The following is a 25541-nucleotide window of genomic DNA, read 5'->3' as shown; positions in this document are numbered from 1 at the left end:
AAACATGGCTGATCGTTCTGCAAAGTTAAAATAGGCTTTTACTATGCTGTCAATGACAGCCTCACAGGCAGATTATTCTTGAGCAGTAACATGCCCAGGCAATCAAACTGGCAGGCAAACGATTGGATTTTTCTGAAGTCTACTACTAATTTGTACTTTTTGAATTCTAAAGGTTCCCATACTCTGAAAGAGATCAGGACTTTGCCATTTCTGACAATGATGTGAGCATCCGGGGGAAAGCATTTCACTCTCAAGCAGGTGGAATGCTGATGAGGGCACTGCTCAAGTTCCCAGTAAAAAAGGCATGCAGAGTTAATTTGTCAAGATTTATCTACATCTACTTTTTGCTTCGGACAGAAAAGTGCCTTGAAGTTGTAATAGTTTTAAGAAAATATCAAGAACTGTAGACTCAGACTCTGACTCTGTATAAGTCTTTAAATGACAGAATTTGGCACAGTTGTGTTTCTCATATAAAGTAACTACATGAAATTCTGCACATACTTTTGCTTCTTTGCTAAAAAGTTTTAACACAAAAACCTTACAGACTGTAGATCCTTTGTTAATTCCATTCTCATAACTAATGCCATCAAATCTTGTAAGCATTTAACTTTTCATACCATCACACCAACGAACAAAAAAAGTTAATTATTCCTACAAAAGTACTCCTTTTGTATTCCTAACTACTTCAGAATAATCTCTTTTAGAAAGGAATTACTTAAAAACAAGCAATGTAGTCCAAGACAAAACTCTCTTTTGTGAATGCCATCCTAGCTTCTTCTTCCACAGATTTAATTAATGGCCTTGAGAATAATGATTCATGGTCTAAAAGATTTTCCAGTTGTGAACTTTTTTTTGTAAAATTAGAAGTCTAGAGAATTTTTTTAAGGGGCTATTTTCTTGAATTGCCGAGTGCCTGTGCATTTCAGCAGCTGGCTGGTACCCCAGGTTGAACAATTTGGTCTGCAGAGCCAGAACTGGCAGCAAAAGAGCACTCTTACCTAGCGGCAGACTAAATATGAGTAACGGAGGAATTTTTTTTCTCCCACCCTAGGGCGCCATCCTTGTCAGTGACAGGGGACGTGGAAGGTGGCCTGGTCTACCTGTAAGATGTCCTGGTTGATGCCTTGGTCCATGCTGATGCTCTGCACAGGGGGCTGTGCCTGGCTGTTCTCCCCGGTCACCTGCTCGGACAGCTCCAGCAGCTGCTGGATGACATCGGTCACGCCCTCCGAGCCCTCCACTCCGGGGCCAGGGGGCCCCGTCACTGCTCCCGCGTGCTGCTGCTGTGGGGGGGGGGGGGGGGAGACGTGAACACTCGTCAGGAGCTGGCGCGCAAGTGAAAGGCGCGGCTCTCCCTCTGACGTCACCACAAGAACTAGGCTCCAGCACCTCTCCAGCCAGCTCCACGCCCAACGGGACTGTGATGTTCTTCATAGGGTTTATTAATAAGAATAATGGCTGATGGGGAACAAAGGACAGCCTGCCACCTTCATTCTATCTTTAAGTGAAGGCGTTTTAACTGTGGTGGTGGACAGCAGCAACGGACAGAAACAGAAGCCGAGTTAAATATGTTTGACTGTGTTCAGAATAAAGTCACTGCACGCATTATGGTCTTCTGCCCAACAGGATTGGGTCTTATTGTAAAGATGCTAGAAGGGCCTACAGAAAAGCATTAGATGTCACAAAAGCAAAGCTGTGTTCATGGCTTTGAAGAAACAGCCTGCCCCAGGCAGAACTCCGCTAATGTTTCAGCTTGGGGATGAGAGCGACTGTTCAAATATACCTCATGTCATGGGATGGCTTGAATAGCTTAGCTACTGGATAAAAAGTATTTACTGAGTTTATGTATCCACACACAACATGGCTGAGCAAAAGCATTCCCTTCTTTAATGAAAAATGCAGCCTTGCTTTCAGCTATAATTAATTTTTCTGTATGTCACTCTATTTTGAATACCCTAATAAAAATGTATCTTATTAAAACTCAATGTCCATGTAAATCATAGGTCTGTATACAGATGAACAACACTGGATATAATGAAAGCCCATTGTTGTAAGTTCCTGAGTTCATGTTGTAATCAGATTTGCTCAGATAGACAGCCCTGTCTCTATACTCTACACTGCATAGGAGCTTGCTACAACAACCTTTAAAAACCTATTAGGTAGTATGTGTTCTATTATACCTTGAGTGGTGGCAACACAGGCATGACCTCTAGCTGTAGAACACTAAGCTCAAGACTACACTTCAACTTCTCTCATCCTTTATTCCAGGAGCCAGATCTGTATATCCCTGAACAACAGTCCCTTACACTGACATGTTCAAGAAATGACAGACTGTACAGTATGTACAGTATGTACAGTATGCCTATCTTAGCTTTAAAAACTGACTGTATACAATCACAATACTATAACAGAGCTGTGCTTTTTCACTGCAGCAGCCTTATTCAATCCATTTCTGAAAAGGAAACGTGATGTTTTCGTATATTAAAAACTAAAATCCTCCTCTACTAACAGGGAATAAAATCAAGAGACTCTCCCACAATTCACTTGAACTTCTGGGACCTGATGGAACATCCTCGCTCCCAAGAGAGAGCTTCCAAGATTTTCACCTCCCACTCCATACAGCCAAATTAGAGTAGCACCCCTCTGTCCAGACGTTTCTCCTTCCATTTCCCTCAACACTCAGAAAACTCAGAGTTTTTACTAATCCCAAAACACAGCTATATTTCTTGCAGTAGTTAAGACTTGCTATTCTCATTGGTAACCTGGTCTCCCTGATTCTGGAGGACACCAACACTCTCTAAGAAAACACAGAAAAGCTCACACTGTTTGAAGGTGCAGATTATACCTAACCTGTCTCACTGAACCACGTCTCTTCTATTTAAAAGTTTACCGCACCTTCTCTCAGGAGGAACATTTCAATTTGCTAGGAAGCCGACAACTGCAAATCCACCCAGCACAAACCTTTCAAAGACTTGCATCCGATGCCCTCTGTTGGCCGCCCCTGTGTAACCACAGCCCTCCGGGTAGTTTTCATTCAGATTCTACTGAGACACTCGGACACGCCTGCCACAGGCAGCACTAAAACTCCCACTATTTGATAGGAGGGAATGGGGTCCCCGTAAGGAAAAGACAGAAGAAAGCCTGCTAGCTAAAATCAGATCAATAATAGAGGAACACTGATTTCTGATGGGGTGTATTAGGGGTCAAGGAAAAAGCTAAATTTCTTCTGAATCAAATATTTGAATATTTCATTTTACCTTTCCCAAATGTCAGACACAAATAATATTTGATGCCCCCTTAAATAAGAACATTTCAGCCAAGGAACCAGCACTGCTGTAATGAGCTATACGCTCAATATCAGTGTTTCACTGTTGATTCGGAAAGACTTTTTCTTGATTTTGCATCCCATGAAATCTTGTAGGTGCGTGACTTCCCAGTATGGGTAATGTATATACTGTATATTATATACACCTCTGAGGAATTGCCTGGAAAGACCATTGGCTTTGGCTGTTGTTATTACAATGTGTGTTTGCCTTTTTTCTACATAAAACAGCTCCCATAAAACCCTGGCACTACATTAATGTTGGCTTATAAAACATATACGATGAACAGGAGTGTGGCTGCAGTCTCACCTGAGCTTGCTGGGAAGTCTCTATGATAGAGATGTGCATCTTGCTGATGTGTGCGTTCAGACTACCCAGTTTCTTGAACACGCAGCTGCAGTCCATACAAGGAAACAAGGGAACTCCCTTGGACTGAAAAAGGAATAAAAGAGGTGAAGACATTAAGCAATTAGTCTCTTAGTCTGTCATCACTCCCAGTCTCACCACTGTGTTAGGGCTCTTAACTGTGTCAGAAATACTGACCTTATAAGTGAGGAAAAACACACATCAACAGCAATACCCAGAGAAAGAAAAACCTTTTGAAAATTCATTTTTATACAGTATATACATGTTCTGAAATGAAAAATATGGATACCACCCAAAGTCTTGTCTTTATTTTCATCAGCTATTGCGGATATAAGTTATTTGTCAGGAGAAGAGCCAACAACTATCACAGCAGTTACGTTCCACTTCTTAATTCAACTTCTTTATGGTTAAGTTTATTTGTTACTGTTATTATGTCTATCCGTCAGTATACATCTGTCCGTGTAAGGGAGTGTGTGCATGAATGTCTGACAGCAAATGGAATTTGTTCGTGTAGATATGAGCAGGTCCCAGTGTATATCTATACATGCAAAGGAGTGTGTCTGTGCATTTGCATTTGTAGATCAAGCAGAGCACTTTGCTGTTGAGAGTCAGATGCACTTTGTGCTTCAAAGGATCTCTGGAAGCAGGGTTGTTTTAAGAAGCATCTCTCCCTGTCACAAACTAATGTTCTCTCTTTGCAAGGGGAAAGAGTGCTTGTAAAGGGTATGTTACAGCAGCCTGAAAGGTCAGGGTCCAATTCAGAGCTTTCATCTCTGACAGTCTCTTCGCCCAGCTTGTGTGAAGCAGAGTGGCAGAAGGCATCAGAAAGAGCACATAGTTCCATTAACTATGGCGGCATCCACTCCTTCACAGAGGGATGAGGTAGTGTTTTTACCGCTACTTATAGGGATTCAGAAGTACTAATGCTGGGGCATAAATATTTCCTTGGCTTTTTTCCTGATGCATAAAAGCATACTGTAGTCTGCCTCTGATATTCTGATTTTCTCTGATAGTCTCAGAAATAACACCATGTGCTGGACTGTGCCTATACCATTGGTGTGTTTGGGCCACTCCTATGGATGGTGCCAATCTGTACAATTTTGACACAGGAATATGTGTGTGTTTCAGTGAAGGCTGAACTGACAAAAAAGAAAATAATTTTGTACTGTACACAAGTTTTAAATGATAAATTATTTGTCTCAGGACAGTTTGAATAAAATACAGAAAGAAAAGTAAACAGAGTTGTAAATATGTCACTGTAAACAGGAAACATAGAACACGAGTTATAGCTACTGAATATGATATCATAAAACTAGAAATATTATCTCCTGTAATAATATTATATATTATCTCCTCATATCGACTCCTTACCAGTGTTAAGAGCCTCACTCGTTTGTTTGCTTTTTCTCAGTGTGAGGCTCAATTTTCAGTCATCCATTTTCTAACTATTTTAACCAAATCAGGGTTGCAGGGGAGTTGGAGCCTATCCTTGCAATCAATGGGTACACCCTGGATAGGATCGCAGGGCACATGAAGACACAAACACACTCACACCTGGGCAATCTTCTCAGAAGCCAATTGACCTACCCTTATGTTTTTGAAACTGTAGGAGGAAACACCCGGAGGAAACCCACACGAACATGGGGAGAGCACACAAACACCACGCAGATAGCGACACATTAATTTAAACCAGGGCCCCAGCAATGCAAGCCAGCAATGCTAACCACTGCACCACCTTGCCATCTGGCTCAATTATCAATGATTAAGAAGTACAAAAATGACTAAAGAGTGGGCATTGATCCCACATCCACCAGGGTCTGAGGTGCTCCTGAATGACAGCATTCTCAGGATGCCTGTTTCATCCTCGATCTCCAGCACACAGCTTTGACAAACTGCGTGACCTACTTCTTGACTCAAAAGACATTAATAATAGAAGAGATAATTATTACCCTTATTTCATTAGATGTGTTATTAATACTACTTCAAGTATTATTGTTATATACGTTCTGACACAAGAGGTAGATCCAAACTATTCACAGATGTGCAATTCTTATATTTTGGTGGGGGCCACAAACTCTACTTTCATGGTCAACCTCCCAGACTGGGTTATATTTTTTTTTAAAACTCATGCGGTGCCACTGTCTTTTGTCATTGCTTTTAAATTATGAATCATTACGGGGGAGTGAGGGTGGACTACAAGTGTGTCATTCTTCAAAAGACGGCTGAAGAATATTGCACATTACTTAGGAGAGGACTATTTATAACGAAGCACCACTCCAGGCTGTTTATAGTGGCTTTTTACTAGAAAACCACATTATAAGCCTTTTTACAGAGGAGACCATTGCTCACAATAGGAAATGTACTTTCATCATGGAACAGGGGACATATTTAGCACGATTCCATTATGTCCTCACTGTAGGAGTTATTAAACATGTGGCCTGCTTGAACAGGAAGTCCAAACAATGGAAGAATGAAAAGAAAATCTTGTATCTTTAATTACCCAAGACGCTTAGCGACACCTTGAGTGGGCAGAGAGCAGAACCAATCCTACTGCCATCTAATGAGTTTTGAATAAAAGTGCATTTTGTTTTCTATTGTGTTGTATTGACAATATACTGAGAGAGTGAGAAGTTCAACTGTCAGGATGCTGGGTTTCAGCACTCTCTGGCTTTGCTATACAGTAGGTCTGTTCATCAGTTACCCAGCCCATTGAGAGTTCACTCTACACCCCAAGTTGAATCCCAGTGTCCTTTGTTGCCGAGGCATGTAAAGCACAAAGGAACAAATAAAGGTTAATTCCATGCTGAAAAACAGAAAGGAGAGACAATGTGTCGGTTGAAGGAGACTCCACTGCTGAAACATTGCGTTTCTCCTGTCTGTTTTTCTTTCAAACTCATCAGTAAATAAACACTCCTATTTGCAGCCAACCCATGCTGACACAACTCCCCACTCGACCATGTGAAACACAGAGGAATGCAAAGGTTTTCTGCCTAACGGAAAAACCAAGCAGCCATCCAAGTGTTTCTGCACTCCCAAGTTGCATCCTTTTAAGTTTTTTTTTTAAGACTGGTTTTGTTCACTAAAACACTGCCTAAGGGCTTTTCTTGTCTTCTGGAAACCAAAACCTTACCAATATCCTGATGTGTTGTTTAGTACATTTGTGATTATTTGTGGAATCTGTGTATCGGGTTTCTACAGGATATGAAAACACATCCTTTGTGAGTTTCGATCTAAAGAGTTAAATGACAAATGTCTCTGTTTTATGCATACAATACATACAATACAATGCCCACAGCCAAGCAGGCAATGAAAGCCAATCATTCCAATATCAGTACAAAGGGTTCTGAATGCATAAAAATGAAATTAAACATTTGCAAAAATGTCAAAGTTTATTTTTGCATATAACGTTTCAAATTCAGGAGCAATAGCTACTCAATGACTTCACATCTCCAACCACAGCCAACCTGCAGTGCCAAAGTCTCACTCCTAATTTCAAGCTGTATACCCAAAAGGCTTCATTTGTGCCTTCTGGGAATGCAATCTTATTTCGACAAACCATAAAACTACACGTTTTACTATCAGGAAGCATATTCAAAAGGAGGTCAAACTCGAATATTCAAATTATGGATAAACAGATATAATAATATGTTCTAAGGACAGTCACATATTGACCAATGAGTCTGAACTTACTATATCACTCTTTAAGTTGTTTTCAAACACTTTCACCTTTTTAAGTTACTTAATAGACAACACTGATTTCTATCAGAATTTATCCATCAAGTTTTATCTTGGTGTAATTCTATTATAGGTCACTGATACAGTCACTGTTAGGTGACTACGGACAAAGGTACAGTATGTACCTTTACGCACAATGCGTTGGACTTTGTCTCTAGGGTGCAGGAAAAAACAACAGACTGTAAATAAACATGATGGACAGGCAGGGTGCCGTAAATTAAACACTGGAAAAATCTTTTGGGTAAGAGATGGAGGAGGGTAGACCTACCTCTGAATGGACCCTTTGTATATGTGAATGCAGGTTGCCCTTTTGTGAGAAAGATGCTGGGCAAAACATGCAGAAGTGAGGCTTCTCTCCAGTGTGTCGGACCATGTGAGTCTGCAGCACCACCTTCTGGTTAAATGCCTTCCCACAGTGTGTACATTTGTAAGGCCGTTCACCTGCAGATAAACAGCACACACAGACAAGGATTAATGCCTCAAAATAAAATAAACATTTTACAGATTAACTATCCTTTTTAGGACCTCTGGGTTTTAAAAATTAAAAGTGTTTTCTAATTTCCTTTAAGCAGGACAACAGAGAATAAATCAATGACCTAAGTGACTATGCAATTTAATTTGCGTTCCTGGGAAAGAGAGTAAAAGTCTATAACTATACAGGTTGTGTTTGGTTCACATCGTTAATGCTTACTGAACTTTCAGTGCTGGCTTGATTGCTGAATAACAGAATGGCACATTTTCCCATTAGAAAAAATGAAAATCCTGGATCTTGAGAGTAGGATGTCCTTGACACAGGTCATGTGGATTTTTTTATTTTATTTTAGTAAATTACTTTCAAAAAATGTAAAAAAATACCTCAGTGGCAAAATGCAGTAGTGGGAATTTAAAGTTAAACTGGTTTTGTACCAATGTCTGCTGCAGTCTCTTTAATTCAAACACGACTGCGTAAAACAAGTTTTTTTTAATTCACTCTTTAAAGGGAAACTGCAGTCCCAGATTTCTCAGGCAGACCGGTTATTAAATCTCAGTAACAAAATAAATTAATTGACTGCATAGAAAAAAATTACAAATTTCAAAATCAGCACAAAATCGTGAACTTTGTAAAAGTACCCTAAGTATTGTTGCAAACCCCTGGTTTTTGCGATGGGCAAGAGCAAGACATTGTTGTGATGTGTAAGGAATTGTGATGTGATGTGATGCAGCCCTTCCTGCGCGCTAGTCACTGTAATAACACTGTAATGTAATGTGATGTACGAGCAAAATAATTATAGGTTGTGCAACAGATACTGTATTTCACCGTAGAAAGATTCCAACGTAACTGCAGAGATAAAATGTAAGTTCCATTTATCAGCAAAACCCTCTCGAAGCCGAGAGCAATATTTCTATTTGATTAAATCAGATTCAGAACTCTTCTTGTTTACAATGTAACAGGGCCACTTCTTGTTACCAGAGGTTTTGTTGCCTCATTCTGAATCACAGAACATGGAGCTGTGCCTACCTGGAAATGGTGTCTATTTTGGGATGTCAATTGGAGGTTTACAAGTTACAGTGTACATTTTACTTTTATTGTGGATTGAAATGCACTCTTCAATGCCGATTCTTTCTAACCCGGAAATATACAAAAAGCATTGCAGTTCCCCTTTAACACTAGAATGTCCTTACTGGTTCTTCCTTTCACACTGGGCTGAAATCATCAGTAATCACACCCTCCTATTTGCTCAGATGTCACTTTCATTCATGGGTATGTGGTGTTAGCAAAAAAACAGAAACAAACGGAAATAGTTACTTGCAAGTACAGCAAAATTATTTTTACTGGGTAGCCAATTGACCTTTAATCTCCACTGGCAATGAAATAGAGAGATCACCATTAAATAAAAACTTAAAAGCACAGCCTTCAGATGATGATGATCATTTAGTTTCAGGCAAACAACAAGAGAGCCCTCTGGTGGTCAGTGCTAGCAACGCAAATCGCTTCTATTGCAGGTATCCCTGAGGCAAAATTAATCAAATCTAAAAAATAGTAATAATAATGCTGTAAAATACACAAACTTAAAATAGTTTTTAAAAGAAAAAAAGAAACAACGTTAAGAATTTATCTGTTGTGATTACTTTAATGGTCAGCTTGTGAAGACTATATCTTGTTTTAAGTATCTGGGTCTATTTGAGTCATAAGGGAGTTAGAGCCTATCCCAGAAAGCAATGGGTACAAGGCAGGATACACCCTGGATGGGATGCCCGTCTATTACAGGGCACAGATATGCAGAGAATCACACCAGAAACATTTTCCCCAGAAGCCAATTAACCATCACTATGTCTTTGGACCGTGGGAGGACACCTGAGCACCTGAAGGAATCTCACACAAACAGGGAGAGAACATACAAACTCCACACAGATAGCACTCCAGGCCCAGAATTTAATCTAGGGCACCAATGCCAAGCACGGCGCCACCGTGCCATTCCATACATTGATAAAACATCAATTTAAAAAAAACATGCAGAGATTATTTTTCTTGAGAAGGTTGAGGATCGTTTACATAAGCAAACACCTATTGGAGTTGGCCTACACAAGTCTGGCAAGGAGCGCTTTTAACATCTTTTAACATCTCCCCTCACTTTGGAAATCTCAGTGGCAGGTGTAGAGCAAGGCTCTCCAATTATAAACATGGGCAGCAAAATTATGGGTCGCAAACAGAAGCAACCAAACCACTTGTATACTAGGAGGGTTTGCAGGAAAGCAACGCCTCACACCCACTACAATCTCGGTTTGAAAAACTTCCATCTGGTTGACATCTTAGAGTACCAAAGGCTACAATATGAACATTTTTAAGAAGTAATTTATTCACTACCCTTTTAAACTCTAATGCCACTTCAGAGCACTTTATGGACAACGTATATAAGCATGTCACACTTGAATCTTACAGTATGTTTTGTGTACTGTACTGAATTGTTATTTATGTTGCAATGATAGTGTACGTCTTGTTAAGTCCACTGGATGTTTTATGTACTCTGCATTTGTTGTCTCAATAAGCCAAAGGCACATTTCCACTGTCTGAGGACAATAAAGTAGGATCTGATGATTGCTCTTTTTAGAATCAACTTATTTAGAAATCCACAATTCCTATAGGTCGGCTCTGACGAAGGCCTGCTTGGTCACACCACAGGCCCTTACCAGTGTGGATTCGGATGTGACGGACCAGCTGGCTGGGTTTTTTGAATGTCTTCCCGCAGTGCTGACACCTGTTTGTGAAGCCACTCCTGTCAATGTTCCTCTTGTAATTTCTCGATGTCCCAATGATTGGCCTAATGAAGAAAAATAGTGTTGTAAGCTCCTGTGGCACAACTGAAAGCAAGCAAATTTGAAAGGTTGTGCAGTGGAGTAGTGCCGTGGCTACTTATACACTTGTGAGTGAAGCATGAGTTACTCACTCCTGTCAGCACAACTTAAAAAGGGTAATTTAAACAATAGTGTCATATGAGGCAACGGGGAAAAATAATAGTTCATCATTGAACAAAATGATTTCTGTATTTAAGGTCCACTGATGTAAATCTAAATACGTTCTCATGGGGGGAAAATAGCTGGATCAGTGCTGCACATGCTTTTAGATAGGGCAGCACCCAGCAAATCTGACAAAAATCAGAAAACTACCATATGAGAAGATAAAGAAAATTCTGATTTTCATGGTTCACCTCAACAGTTCATAAATGTGTTCCAGACACTCGGAAGCAAAATGAAATTTAGAATTTTTTTTTCTGCTTATTTTCTGTTGATTACAACAAGCCAAGCTCATTACCCCATCTGCAAGTACAGGAGCACAGCATGACTTTCCCAATCCATCACTGCCTTCTGCTGCTTTCTGCCTAATTTGTGCAGCTGATCATTAATTTTCACAGTCAGCGGTTTCTGTTGTGTTTTCATTAACATCAGCTCGGTCAGTTATCAGCTACAAGGTTGCTGCTTAAGTGGTTTCAGTGTCTCATCACTCAATACATCTTTGCAACAAATATTGATCTTGACTTTTTGTCTAAAGTCATAGCAAGCTCTCAGTACTGCTGCTCTCAGTCCAAAGTTTAGAAGAGACTGGACTGGAGTCAGAACAGCTCTTGACGCAGTAAGGGATCCAGTACTTTAAGATTCCCGTGTGTCCAGTGATGATCCTTCGATTATGCCAATGACAAAAACAGCAGTATGTGTAACTAAGTTACTATAAAGGTGGTCTCTTTTACAGTAAAGTACAGGCAACATAAAAATGGCTTTGAGGCAGTACAGTGGCACTGTGGCTAAGGATCTGAGCCTGTGGCCGGAAGGTTGCCTGTTCATATCCCGCGGCTGGCATAGGAATCCTACTCCTCTGGGCCCCTGAGCAAAGCCCTTAACCCCAACTGCTCCAAAGACGCTGTATAAATGGCTGACCCCGCGCTCTGACCCCCAGCTATTCTCCCTGTCTGTGTGTCTCATGGAGAGCACCTTGGGGTACGCGAAAAAGACAAATTCCTGATACACGAAATTGTATATGGTCATGAAAGTGATCTGATCTTATCTTATAAATAAAACTGATGCCCTGATGATAAATGATCATTCCTAATATAGCAGCAGAAGATTCAAACAAATATACACCCATCATCCTTTTGGTCAGTTAACAATAAAATAAATCATCCAACCATATTTGGGTCATATATATGCTGATCTTGACTTTTAATGGGAGTCGTGGTCTTATTTCATCCTCTTTTTTATACAGCTTTCCCAGAAAAAAGTAATTGTTTTCAGAAAAGTTTCTTCAGATACTTTAGCAATGCCAGCCCCTGCATTAATGATTTATGCGTACATTTGCTTTAAATACTGTAGAGATACTCATTTTAACAGTCACTCCATATAATACCTGTGGTCACCAAAAGCATTGTTGACTTCAAACTAACTCTCCCCTCAGTAAATAAGGGTACGATCAACTGCTAACTAATAAAATTACATAATCTTTTCATTCCTCCTTAAAAAACATTGCCTCCAATGAACAGCTTTCTCATGGCACAGAGAAATGCAATGCAGCAATGTCAAAACGTTGTGTAGAAACACTGTATGTTATGTGTGAAATCTATAAATTTCAACAGTATGATTTTTGGGCTTTAAAAAGGGCTCCTCTATCCAGAACAATTCTGGTATTCTAGTATTTTTCTCAACACTTAGCTGCATCCCACCTCATCTTATAGTGGCTCTTCATGTGCTCCTTGAGCTGAGAGGAGATTTTGAACTCCTTGTTGCAGAGCTTGCAGCTGTAGACTTTGTTGCCCGTCAGCTCCTTGCGGTGATCCTCCAGGTGCATGGACAGCTGGCTCTGCAGAATAAACTCATCCCCACACTCAGAGCAGATCAGGTTCTAGAGACCAATGAGAAGGGAAGCCATTTCAGCACCCTACCTGCAAATGCGCAGCCTAACCCACTGTATATTAAGAGTAAACCTCACCTATTTTTTGTGGGAATATGGAACAAAGTAACCAGCTATGTCATAGAAGCTGATATCCTGGTTTGTTTCAAGAAGCAGCTGGATGAGAACCTCTGATCAATTAGATGCTAATTACCAACTGCGATAGAAGGGCCTGAATGGCTTTTTGACTCATTGTTTTTTTACCTTTCTAACGTTTGTATCTCTGTCCTGACTCTTTTGTGCTGTATGTGACTAGTACCGAGAAATGAAAACAATTTTCCAAATAAACTAAAAAATGACTTGAACAGCTCTGAATGCAAGCACAACTAATAAACTTTAAGAAAATGATGGAAATGGTTACCAGCTTCAGGAAAAGGAAATCGGGTTTAATTTTAGTTGTGACAGTTAATGGAGAAGTTGAAACTGGTTGATGAACATAAGCATATTGGCATCATTATTGACTCTAAACTGCGGGGACCGTTAGTATTAATTTTATGTCATTTAAGCAATTCTGAATACTGCTCATAAAATAATTCACTCAATGTAGATGTTTTTAGAAGCACATCTTTAAGAAACCATGTTAAATCCTTAGTAACAGTTTTGTTTCCCAAAACCATTTTTTCTTTAACTTTTGTGCCACTTCATACCACTTCTCCAAATCAGTATTATGGCTGATAGTATTTCAGCTTTTGGTTTATGGTACAATAATGATTTTTGTGCAGTGCTGGTAATCATATTTTGAGTATCTGTGGGAGGAACATGTACAGTACTTGCTGTTGTGCTCTCTAACTAGCAGTGCAGTGCTTTATGGTACACTGTATGTTGTTTATTGAATTAATTAAGTTTTTGTATTTTGTTAATATCGCTTGTCCATATTTCCTTGACGATAATGACACAATAAAGAAGAAATACATGAAAACTGGCATATTTCTGGCTAAGTGAAACTCTTTCACATCTCCCCCTCAAGGAGCTGATTAACGGGGAACTGCAGCCCCAATTTCTCAGACTAGTTATTAAATCTCAGCAATAAATTTAATTGACTATCACTAAATTTTACAACTTCCAAATTAGGTACAAAACCGTGACCTTTGTAAAAGAACAGTTTGATCTCAAGCCCCTGGTCTCTCCACGGGCGAGAGCAAAGGTTTCAGAGAAATGTAATGCGATGTGGTATTAGTAACGACTAATGTAATGCAATGTACAAGCAAATACGGAAGTACAGGATGTGTAGCAGACATTTTACCACAGAAATGTTCCAATATGTTCTTCACAAAAGAGTTAACAACCAAATTGTATCTGGCAGCAAAACTGTCTCAAAGTCAAGAGCAATATTTCTATTGAGTTAAAGAGATGTATTCACAAGCCTGCTTGTTTACAATGTAATAGGGCCAGTTCACCTCAGCTGATGTTCTGTTGCCTCATTCTGAAACACAGAATATGGTGTTGTGCATACCTGGAAATTTAGTCCATTTTGTGATGTAAATTGGAGGTTTAAGATGTTACTGTGCACATTATAATTTCATTGTGGTTTGAAATGCACTCATCAATACCAATTCTATCTAGCCCCGAAAGATAAAAATAGCGTTGCAGTTCCCCTTTAAACGTTACAGTGGCAGGAAACTCTGCTTGACAGATTTAAGGGCTAATTGCCTCAGTCAGTGATACTCTAACCTCCTCCCAGGAAAACAGGACTGGGGATGACTTGACAAGTTGCTTTGTGCAGTCCCACCTGCAGCGCGAGAAGAATAGCTTGACAAGGAAACGTGTGCGTCTGTGTTCACGGGAACCAGCGACAAGGGAGGGGGGCTGAACTGAGACTGGGGGTTCATGGGAAGAAGACAGAAAGAAACCGAAGCAGCCAAATAAAAAAAAACAAAAGGATAAGAGGCAGTACATGATCGGTGTCTCACCTCCTCTTTCTCGTGGAGCATGATATGAGATTTGAGACTGGCCACCCTCGAGAACTTCTTCTGACACATGGGGCAGGTGGGGTCCAGCGCTGCATGTGTGGACTTGTGAAGGGTCAGGTTGAACTCCACGTTGAAGGACATGGGGCACTGGTCGCACCGGTGAGGCTGTCAAAGAAGCAGCACTGTTAAAAAACAATCTTTCACACCAAAAGTAAACGTGACATAGAGACCATATTTTACATACCATTGTGAGGGTCTCGTCATAAATCAATCTTTTTAAGCATTGACAGTCTATTATAGTTAATACTATTCCAGGGTGTTTCTCGAAAAGAGTCTAGGTATTACCCCAGTGCCCTGGCCAAATTTCCTCCTGGCCAATCATCCTCATCTATGAATTGGCTTCATCACTATGTTCCTCTCCCCACTGAGAGCTGGTATGTGGTGAGCAGACTGGTGCACTTTGGCTGCTGTTGCATTATCCAAGCAGGGGCTACACAACAAGCAATCGTAATGGATATACTGTACACAGTACATGATATGGTGTATTCAGATTTCAAGAAGGATTTTGATAAAGTGCCTCATAAAAGCAGAATTCTAAAATTATAGGGGATTGGCAATTAGGAAAATGTTTGTGTTTGGAATGAGAACTGGTTAATAAACAAACAGTACAGATAAGGGGCTAATGACTAAATGGGGGTGTGATTAAATAGGAACATACCACAGGTATCTCTGCTATGAACACTGCTCATCCTAGTTTTTATCAATGATGTACTGTAGAATCTGGCAGAGTTAATAAACGAGTCAAATTTGCAAAGAATACCAAAAAAGGATATGGTAGAAACTGCAATATAAATAAATAAAATAGATTTTAGATGCAGGTAGTGAAAAACTATAAATACAAAATGGGACACATTAGAAGAGGCTACTTCAGTAAAAAGACACATCGTTTCACATCATTGTCACAAGATTTACATCTTCTAGACAATGTGAGAAAGCAATAAAAGGGCAAATAAAATATTAGGATATCATGTAAATTATAGGGTGTTACAGGTATATTAAAACTGCAATACACTATTAAAGCCTTATTTAGAATATCGTTTACAATTTTGGTCACCACTTTATATAAATGATTTTGGCTCTCTGGAATCCTCCCCGAGAACAGCATTTTGGGGCTTAAAGAAATATATTATGCTGACAGGCTGAAAGAACTAAACTTATAAAGCTATTCCATATCTTCGACATTACTGACAAAATTAACCCATTGGACTTCCCCGTTTCTTAAAAATAAACAGCGAAACAAGAACCAAAGGATACAGGTGTAAACTACTGGAAGTCCATTTCTAAACTGAGAAAGGTAGGCACTTCTTTATCCAAGTGATTGTGCGAATTTGAAACCAGGAACCCAGCCATTTTGTTGAAGCCATAGTCTCCTTTAAGAAACAGATGGATGAGAGCCTTAGTTTATTTAACTACCAAACAGGCTAGATGGGCCTCTTTATGATTGTTATTATTTTTATGTTACATAGAACTGTGCAATTTACATAGAATTTTATAGAACTTGCCCCCGCCCTGGGGATAATAAAGACTCTCTCTCTCTTTTAAGAACTAAAAAAGCAATTTTAATGCAATACATAGAGGAACGTCCCCTTCACATTCAGATATTTTAACACCACAAAATTATCAATGTGGATAAGTAAAAAAGTTTCTGGCTTACAGAGAAGATAAGTTGATACTGTGCACCAAAATGAGACTAGATCTAGACTAGGACTAGAATTTTGATAGCAACAAATACTACTGTATATATGAAGAGGATATTTTTAAAATGTGACAGATTTTTTAAAAAGTAAATACTAGTTCTACGCAAAGAAAGGCTTTTTGAGCATTCTGGCATTTTTACAAGCAAACACATGGTCATGCCTCCCACATAGATACAGGTTAGGGAGAACACTGAGACAATGGCCTGTCAAAGACATATTGCAAGGCCTGGGTGAAGTAGCTACTATTGAACAGGAGATGGCACTGTTCTACAAACTAACATAATGAAAAACCAATACTGAAAATGGTTATTGTATATTATTTTTAAGAATAGGTATTTGATTCTCCTACCATAATGATAATATGGAAAACTTAAATATAAATATTTTATCTTTATGGCCACATTGACCTAGAAACAACAGTGAATGTATTCCAAAACCACAATTGGTTTTCTCTAGCCTGTTTATTTCAGGGGTTTTTTTAAAACAGGTAAAATGTTTTTGAGTTTGTCATGGTTTTTTTTCCTAGCCCTCAGTCTTTTGGCTAAGATCAAGTGTAGAATCTGTGGAAGGAAACCCAAGTGAACAGGAGGAGAAGATACAAGAGTAAACCAAATGATCTTTCTCTTTAACCTCTCATATAAATAAAAGAAAACACAAAAACTTCCACAACTTGACAGTGTTCTCTTTTGTTTTTGCGAAATAAACAGTTATACACATATAATACAAACTCCATGCAGATAGCACCCAGAAATCGCACCCAGGGCCCCAGTGCTGTATCACTGTGCCACCCCTGTTCCTTTTATAACAATACAAAAGCAAAAGCAAAAGCTTTCCACGTGATAGCAACCCTACACTTAGTAGGAGTAAATTTGCCACAAAAACTGCTTTGAGAATGAATTTCAAAGATGCTGGGTTGAAAAGAGCTGAACTCACATGCGCGCTGAAATATATACACACACACAATGGGATATCAAAATTCAGGGTCACCTAGACAATATTCTTGAAATACAACTAAGAATGGAAAAATCAGTATAAATTATTGACTTGCATAAAAAATGAATGACCTTTTTCTGAGAACCTGCAGGAGGACGTGTTATGCTTTCATCTCACTTTCAACTTTTCTCGTGGAAATACCCCAACCCCTGTCTAAAGCAACCTCCGCGTTTACAAAAAGAGATATGAAAGGCATACAAATATCTCATTCATTTCCTCCAGACTGCTGTAAAAATAATGGCAAAATTGATTTCTGACACTTGATTATTTTCATTTTATCTTAAAAGTATGACATGAATTTGATTTAAACATTGATTAACTCCCTCTTAATGCACTTCATAATTCATAGTGTGTATTATTACAAAAATGTTTAATCCATATTTTGGCAGTTTGGTCAAGAGAAGAGAATAGAGAGGGGAGAGGGGGAGGAGAATAGAGAATGAACAGTGAAACACGACCGGGAGGACTCTACATGAAAAAGAACTTAAAACGGAGAAGGGGGGGTACTTCATTTTTTTGCCCAAAGAGTTGTGGCAGTATGGAACAATTTGGGATTCAGGAAACTCAGGAAACAGCTTGTGTTTGTTTTTTTTGTAACCATTTATTTTATTTATTTTTTCTACAGAAGATAATGTTTCAATACCATCTTAGAAAAAGCTATGAAATACAAACCAAAAGCTACAGAATATTTATGCTGTTCACACAATTCTTGGGTCACGAGTTTCCTGTCCCACATCAATCTGGGAGTTTAGATCTGCTTTGCAAAATACAACAAAGTCAGGCCCATCCTAATTGATACAGTAGTTCTGTGGATTTACCGCAAAGCAGTTTAGGAGAGAAAAACCCTACAGTAAGTGGTGTCTATCCAGATCGATCTATCAATTTATTGCTGAGATACAACCATTTATTTTATTCTCCTCTTATATCATTTTAATGGATTGATTAATTGTATTATTAACAGGTTACAGTCCACCACAATATTAGCCACATACTTTTACATTATTTTTATTTTAGTTTTTTTATACCCCATATAAAGAAAACAGTAAAGAAAAATCAAATGAAAGAACATATAGGAAAAGTAGAAAAATTAGGTAAACATTACTTTATACAAAGACACATGGTTATAAGGACGAAGCTACAATGTTAAAATCAATTTGCTAAGATTGTTCAAGAAACGACTTGACAATGTTCTTCATTCATTAAGAGAGCAGAAACCAAATGACCAAGCTGGGTTTCCTCTCGATTCTAAACTTTCTTACATAATCAGACCTGCATATGTAGCACTTGGACACATAACAACAACGCATGGTAGTTTATTTTTCCATTTTTATCAGCCAGTTGTTGCCAGGAAGAGAGAGTCAATATTTCATTCCCAAGAATGCAAATGAGAGACGGGCAGTCTGGCTGCTCCATTCAAGACTTCCCTACTTGCCTTGTCATTAACTTCATGGTCCCGCAGGTGGCGCTGCAGCTGACTCTCCTTGGGGAAGGACTGTGAGCACACAGAGCATTTGAAATCTCTGGCATCTGAATTGCTGTAGCCAGGGTTCTCCGAGTTCTCCTGCGATCCATCTGCAAAAAAGACAACTTTATTTAAAGCATCCTGTATGTGGTACCTTTGCTTTTTTCTTTGCCAATATTTTTTTCTTCATTTTTTGCTATGCATTGCAACACTAATGATGGTCTCTCCTTTTCTGATTTAATTTCACTTGATTCATTGCTAACAGGAAATGGGTGACCACCCTTGAGTAGCCAAGATAATGCATGTAAGATGAATAAGCTTACATGCCAATTGCTTTTAATTATTTATAGCCTGAAATAGAAACCATATAACCATAAAGAATAACATCTGTCATTTCTGTCAGGGGGAAGATACGGTTGTAGTATCTGAGCAATTAAATGGGACAATGTATCTAGTTTGAATGCAATAATACTGTCAAAGTAACAAATGAAAACAAATAAAAATAGGTTCTAGTAATATCCTTTTGCATCTTTTCTTTAAAGAGTCGATAGACACAAGATAACAAATATCCTGTAAAGCAATGTCATCTTAACCAAGCAATTCAGATTCAGTGCAATGCTTAGTGTCAGCCCTGCACTTTTGCCCTGTCAGTGAGAGAGGGCCATTCACTGTGAAACATCTGCTCTGGCCTGCACTGTCCATAAGAGAGGGCCATTCACCATGAAACATCTGCTCTGACTTGCAATCTCAGTGAGAGAGAGCCAGTCGCCATGAAACGTCTGCTGTGGCCTGCACTGCCGATGAGAGAGGGCCATTCACTGTGAAACATCTGTTCTGGCCTGCACTGTTGGCGAGAGGGCCATTCTCCATGAAACCTCTGCTTTGGCCTGCAATGTCAGTGAAAGGTGCCTAGTATGAATCACAGTTCACCGAGACAGAAGTGACACCAGTCGTTTGTCTGACGTGGTTCAAGTAGGTAACTGCATCCGCATGCGTAGGCAGCAAAGTAACAGGTAAAGGTTTAATCCATGCTGAAAAGAAAAGAGACAATTATTCGGCTTTGGAGCCTTCTTCAGGTGTGGAACTGCATTCTTCACACCTGAACAAGGCTCCACGGCCTTTCTTTTACCTGTGCATTTGTCTGACATCTCTCACCAGTAACATCAAGGACTATCAGTTTGGAAGAAACATGTTTCCAACTTTATAAATTGTTCAAAAACTAAAAAGTTTTAAAAACATTTTTGTTAGGGTGAGAATGACGTATAGTGTAAAATCAATATTTTATGTTTTCCCAGTGTCAGCAAAAGAGGGACATTCACCTTGAAGTGTCTTTTCTGGCCTGCACTGGCGGTGAGAGGGTCAGTTGCCTTCTGAATTCTGAATTTAAATTCATGTTCTATTTAAATATGTTCTGTATTTAATTAAAACATTTTGCTTATTTTTGTGGTTCAAAAAATTACAAATTCATTAGACTATTGTTTTTCATATGAGCTAATAATTGAAGGGGAGTATTTTACCATTTCACATGTGAACACCATCTACTTCCAAAAAAGTTTGCTAATTTTTCATTCTTCTTATGTTCCATGATTTTTGTCTAACATGCTGTTCAACACTTTAAGCATCACTTGGAAGAAAATGATGCATACTGACACTTTTCTCTGCAATATTTGGGTTAAAAAATTACTTATTCCTCTAGCGAGAAATACAACTTCATCAAAACAGGCACTGAAAAAAACATTTTCTCATACAATATTAAATTACATTGCATTATGGTTTAGTTAATATTGAATTTGTTCTGATATTTATGTAAGAACTTCTTTCCTTGGACACAAAGCTCAATATGAAAGGTCACCCTAGAGTAATGCCATCATCATGGAAAATTAATATCTTCATTCAGCAAGCAGCTTTATAAAACGACACTAAACCTGCACAGTTAGACTGAATGGATCCTGAGACACAGGCTGGCAAACGTTTTGAGTTTTGAAATTGTTTCGGCGTTTCCAGAAGGTCCACTAACAAACCTTCAACAGGATGTTTTGAGACTTTCAATTATAAAACAACAAACACCCACAGCAAATGAGGTTTGTTGCAATCCCTGACAGTACTGTCTGAGATGTACTGCGATGGAATATCACACCCCTTCACTACCTAGGAAACTGCGCTAGCCTGTTATTGCAGGCTGAATTTTTTCTCGTGCCATGTGTGGCACGCGGATTTAGTAGTGGCAGAGGACTCGTCTGAACACTGATCTCTCAGTTCAATCAGGATTTTCTGTTCCGATTTTCCATTTTCATCAAGAGCCTCTTCCACAAAGTCATGTTCATGCACTGCACAGAAGGGCAGAAAGCCGTGAAAGAACTTAAACACAAGCTAAAAATGACAAATAATGTTGGCAATTTCACACAGCTAAAATCTGAACTGTGGCTTTTGTCTCAAACAAGTTATAGGTCTTAGCAAAAGACCTGAAGGCTAATGAAATGTGTGAATTCAAGAATACTTTGAAAGGCAGAGCCTGCATGTCTTTTAAAAGAAGCTCCCAACACAACATTCTCCAAAGATAAGGGAAAAAGCACACTGTCATAAGCAAGAGTGATCTCCCTCCCACATGAACTGTGTGCAACTACAGATAAGTGTATGTAAAGCCAAAACAATGTTTATATACAGGCTTGAAACAATGTAATAACTCTACATTCAGTTACACTTTTACCTAAAACATACACATAAATGAGCACGTAATCTTTGACAGAGAATGCAGGTTAAAAAAGTATAAAGTGACAAACTAATGGAACCAAGAAAATGGTGAAAACAAGAGACCTGCTTTCATAGCTTTCATAAACTAACATCAATTGACACTGTTTCAGATACCTGCAGGGTATCGCTGTTGATTCTAAAGGACTTCTTCAGCATCAAAAGTGAAATGCAGAGGACATGGGTGGAGATTGTATGGAAGTGCATTTAAAACGAAGAAGAGGAGACACCTTTGTTCGTGAAGAGTTGTGGAAGTGTGACTCTAAGCCATGTTGTTGAAACGATACCCTTGTCTTAAAGAAAGGACTAGATCAGATCCATTTCACTTCGAAACATGCTAAATGGGTCAAATGTAATTCCACTTGTTACTGTTCTTATGTAGCCTATACAATACAGTATATAGTGTACACACATGGGTACTATACAACAGCAACAGGACTGGGAACTGGGAAACCTCAACTACACTACAAACTGGCACATATACTAAACATTTGAAGAAATTAGTTATCCCATTGGGAAACTGGCTGGAAATCTAAAAAAAGGTTTAAAGCTGAGACAGCATTACCACATTAGGACGATTTAACTTTATTAAGACTACGACATGAGGGAAACTGCCAGAGACTGAGGTGTTACATGTGCAACCACATACAAAGATTGTTTAAGAAGCTCTGAGCCAAATGCAGAAAAGTCATTCAAAAAAGTGCGAACATGAACAACAAGCATTTATGTTTTGTTTAATACTGTACACAACCACAATAAGCCACAGAATTTGTGACTAGATTCCATCATGAAAGGGACTTATCACAGGGATACATAGTGTAAGTACTGCTGACCTCTCATAATTCTGTCAACACCTTCAGGAAAAAAGTTTAGCTCCAAAACCAGTCAATGTTTCATTGGGAAATGAATACTGCCAAGCACAAATTATCAGGAAACTCAATACCTGGAGATGGGAAAACCCCATTACATTGATACAGGATGGCCCACTTGCCCAGTCATGTCTCCAACTTCTAATACACACCACCCTTGCATTGAACATGTCTATGCATCGAGATTTATGTGTTTTGCTTTAGGCTAGGCTACTTCCAGAAAAGCATCAACAACAGTGCGAGCTTATTTCAGAAAAGAGTAGGTAACATGTTACCGTGCATACTGTCGTATACTTCATATTTCACTGAAAAATCAGTACTTTTTTGCGACAGCAATTATCTTTGCAATGCTGTACACAGTACAACACAACACGATTTCAGTTCATTCGAATTTAAGGTTTTATCCGTCAAATTGCAGGTCTTCTTTAAAGAGAGGTAAGGATGTTCGCTTGTTGTATAAATTCATGTACTGACCATTGATTTACTAATGCTGCAACTTCGCCTGGTGTTTCCCCAATACACAAACTGAATCTTTACTTTCATTTCACTACACAAGTCTCGTGAACTTTAGAATATTAAATAAAAATACCACCCTAGACACACACCGTTTAAATATTTTATTTTCCCGGTTAAAACAAACGCATACCTATGCAAAGGTTTTTTTTTCACTCATAAACACAAATGTTTTTATATAAAAAATGAAAACGTCGCAACAGTGGAAGCCACTAACTGTAACGGTTCTGCATTTGTATAGATTTTTTTAAAGTTGCACAGTCTTGAGCTCCTAGCTGAAATTTCACTGGACTCGGGAGTTTATTATAAATTAAGAGGGCTGAGCGTCACGAGGTGCCATGTATTACATTTTGCTAAAGCGAAGTTGAACCAGCAGAAGGTTTTCATCCTACGTGCACTCAAATCAGCATTGTTATCGTGCTAAGCGACTCCTCCAGGCTCCTCATTCCCCAGGCTAAGCGTTAAGTCAACTTAAGTCTTAAGTTAAGACTCCCTGGCTGGTTCAGCTTCTGCACAGTGTCCGCAGAAAACAGCTTCTACTGCTGCTCGCACACAAAGAAGCAAAAAAAGACAACAAAGACAGATCCCCTCCCCCCTTACATGCCAACAACCATAAAACATTTATATTTCCAGCAAATGATCTAGCCTACACAACCCACTTTAAACAGGTACTATCTGCTAGCCCCGAAACACAGCAGCTTTCTCGGAGGAGTGTTAGCTCAGAAGGAATAAGTAGAGCCAGAGAAATGTTATTAATATCATTCCGCCTCAATCACTCCTTCACGGCACAAAAGATATGGACACCCCACAGTACTATATCCGGGGACTATATACACAACCTTCAAGTGCTTTTATCTCAGATACCCGGCCACTTGCCGGAGCTATGCCGGCACGGTTCGAAAGCTCACACGGTGCTTTATTTATTCGTGGTGTTTTGGCCCCGGTTACCTGCATCGGCGATGGTTTTGTCCCTCGGTTTGCGAGGTCGGCCCCGCGGCATAGTTCCAGGTTTCAGGGCGGGTGTACTGTGAGCGATTTGGATTTCAAAATGGCGGCGTCCCCAAGCTCTCTCCGCGGAGACACACTGGGCTGAGAGACGAGGCCGTGAACTTCAGCGCTGAGCCACCGAGGGGAGAGGGCGACATCTAGTGTGTAAAAAATGTGAAGACAAGGATTTAAGATTGTAGTTGTGTGAAACAGCTACAGTATGCACACTAGTTATTTTGGGTGTTTTCTTTTGTTTTTACACGTATTTTGTAACGTTTTCGTGTTTAGAGTATCCATCCTTGTAATTTTAATATCTTCCCGATTTTTCAGTTTTTTCTTTGTAAATTACGAGTGGAAACTGCCTGTCACTGAGTAGTCCAATTGCTCTGTATTAAAAGTTAGATCGTTGTGGAAAATAACGTATTTTATTAGTCCCCAATAAAACAGCTAGAATCTGTAATTGAGAGAAAAGGGTTTGGCTTTCTGGAATTCGGAATTTTAACTTCCAGTATATACAGGCATACAGTAGAGTTGCCTCATTCATCTTTTAATCTGAAATCTGAATTGAATATATAGGAAAATAGCATTTTTTTTTTACTTTATTGTCCCAATTCTTATGGAGCTAATTCAGGTCGTTTCCAACTTGGTTGGAAAGCTTGGTTGGTTAACTCGTTTTCAAGAAATCTCTCGCCACAGAGATGCATATTTTCAACTCTGTATGTACTGGATTTAAAACAAAGCTGAACTGCAAACCGGTAAATTCACTATGAATTCTGCTGAAGCAGATGCAGTGTGATCCAAAATGTTGGCATGAAGCGTCTCTATTTTTGTGATGCTCTGGAATGCTGCTGATAAGTGGATTGTAAGCTTTCATGTGTTAGATTTTTCTTTCTGAAAGTGCTGAAATGTGTGTTTTCATTATCCTTTGCATAATATTTGTGTTTTCCTTTGGAAATGTAAATATATCAAATGAAATTGCTTTGAGTCTTTTTCTGATGACAAAAATAGGAAGTCCAACAGTTTTTAGCATAACAAATGCACTAGCATCTAAGACGAGTGCCTTACGTTGGCTTTCTTAGTCTCACTGTCAGTTTCTGTTTTCTTATATAATAACAAATTGGTGGAGAATTAGGTGGTGGGTCTCTAATACACAGTACTAGAGGCACAAAGTAAATCGTCTACCACAAAGTCATAAAAATAATGGCCTAGGTGTTATGATGTGTGAATTTATATAAAAAAGAAAGAAAGCATCTTATAATACATGCAAATGTCTTATTTTTTTAGATTGAATAATGTACAATGTTTTCTTTTCTTCTTCTTCTTTTTTTGTTTTGTTTCCATTCTATTTAAATGTACAGGAGTGCTGTGTGTCCCTAAAAAAATTCCCTCAGGGGACAATAAAATCTGAACTTATTCAGAGAAAAAAAAAAACAAGAAGTTAGACTGTGCTTCAAACACTAGT

General features: G+C 39.0%; 1 protein-coding gene across 1 annotated transcript in view; it reads right to left on the bottom strand.

Moving 5' to 3' along the window:
- znf236 (zinc finger protein 236) overlaps positions 1–24107 on the bottom strand; it is a 94836-nt gene extending 70729 nt beyond the window's left edge. Inside the window, exons 1-8 of the mRNA XM_088929112.1 lie at positions 24041–24107; positions 18933–19072; positions 14751–14915; positions 12614–12792; positions 10593–10723; positions 7693–7865; positions 3633–3755; positions 1101–1283 (exon numbers count right to left, since the gene is read on the bottom strand). Of these exons, the coding sequence (XP_088785238.1) occupies positions 1101–1283; positions 3633–3755; positions 7693–7865; positions 10593–10723; positions 12614–12792; positions 14751–14915; positions 18933–19072; positions 24041–24092 (1146 nt within the window). The 5' untranslated portion in view covers positions 24093–24107. The remainder of the gene's footprint in view (positions 1–1100; positions 1284–3632; positions 3756–7692; positions 7866–10592; positions 10724–12613; positions 12793–14750; positions 14916–18932; positions 19073–24040) is intronic.
- Positions 24108–25541: the final 1434 nt, after the last annotated feature.

Source organism: Atractosteus spatula, chromosome 12 (assembly GCF_055471065.1).
Source record: "Atractosteus spatula isolate fAtrSpa1 chromosome 12, fAtrSpa1.hap1, whole genome shotgun sequence".
Classification (NCBI taxonomy): domain Eukaryota; kingdom Metazoa; phylum Chordata; class Actinopteri; order Semionotiformes; family Lepisosteidae; genus Atractosteus; species Atractosteus spatula.
The sequence above is the reverse complement of the archived record's forward strand: the minus strand, read 5'-3'. Positions and strand labels throughout refer to the sequence as shown.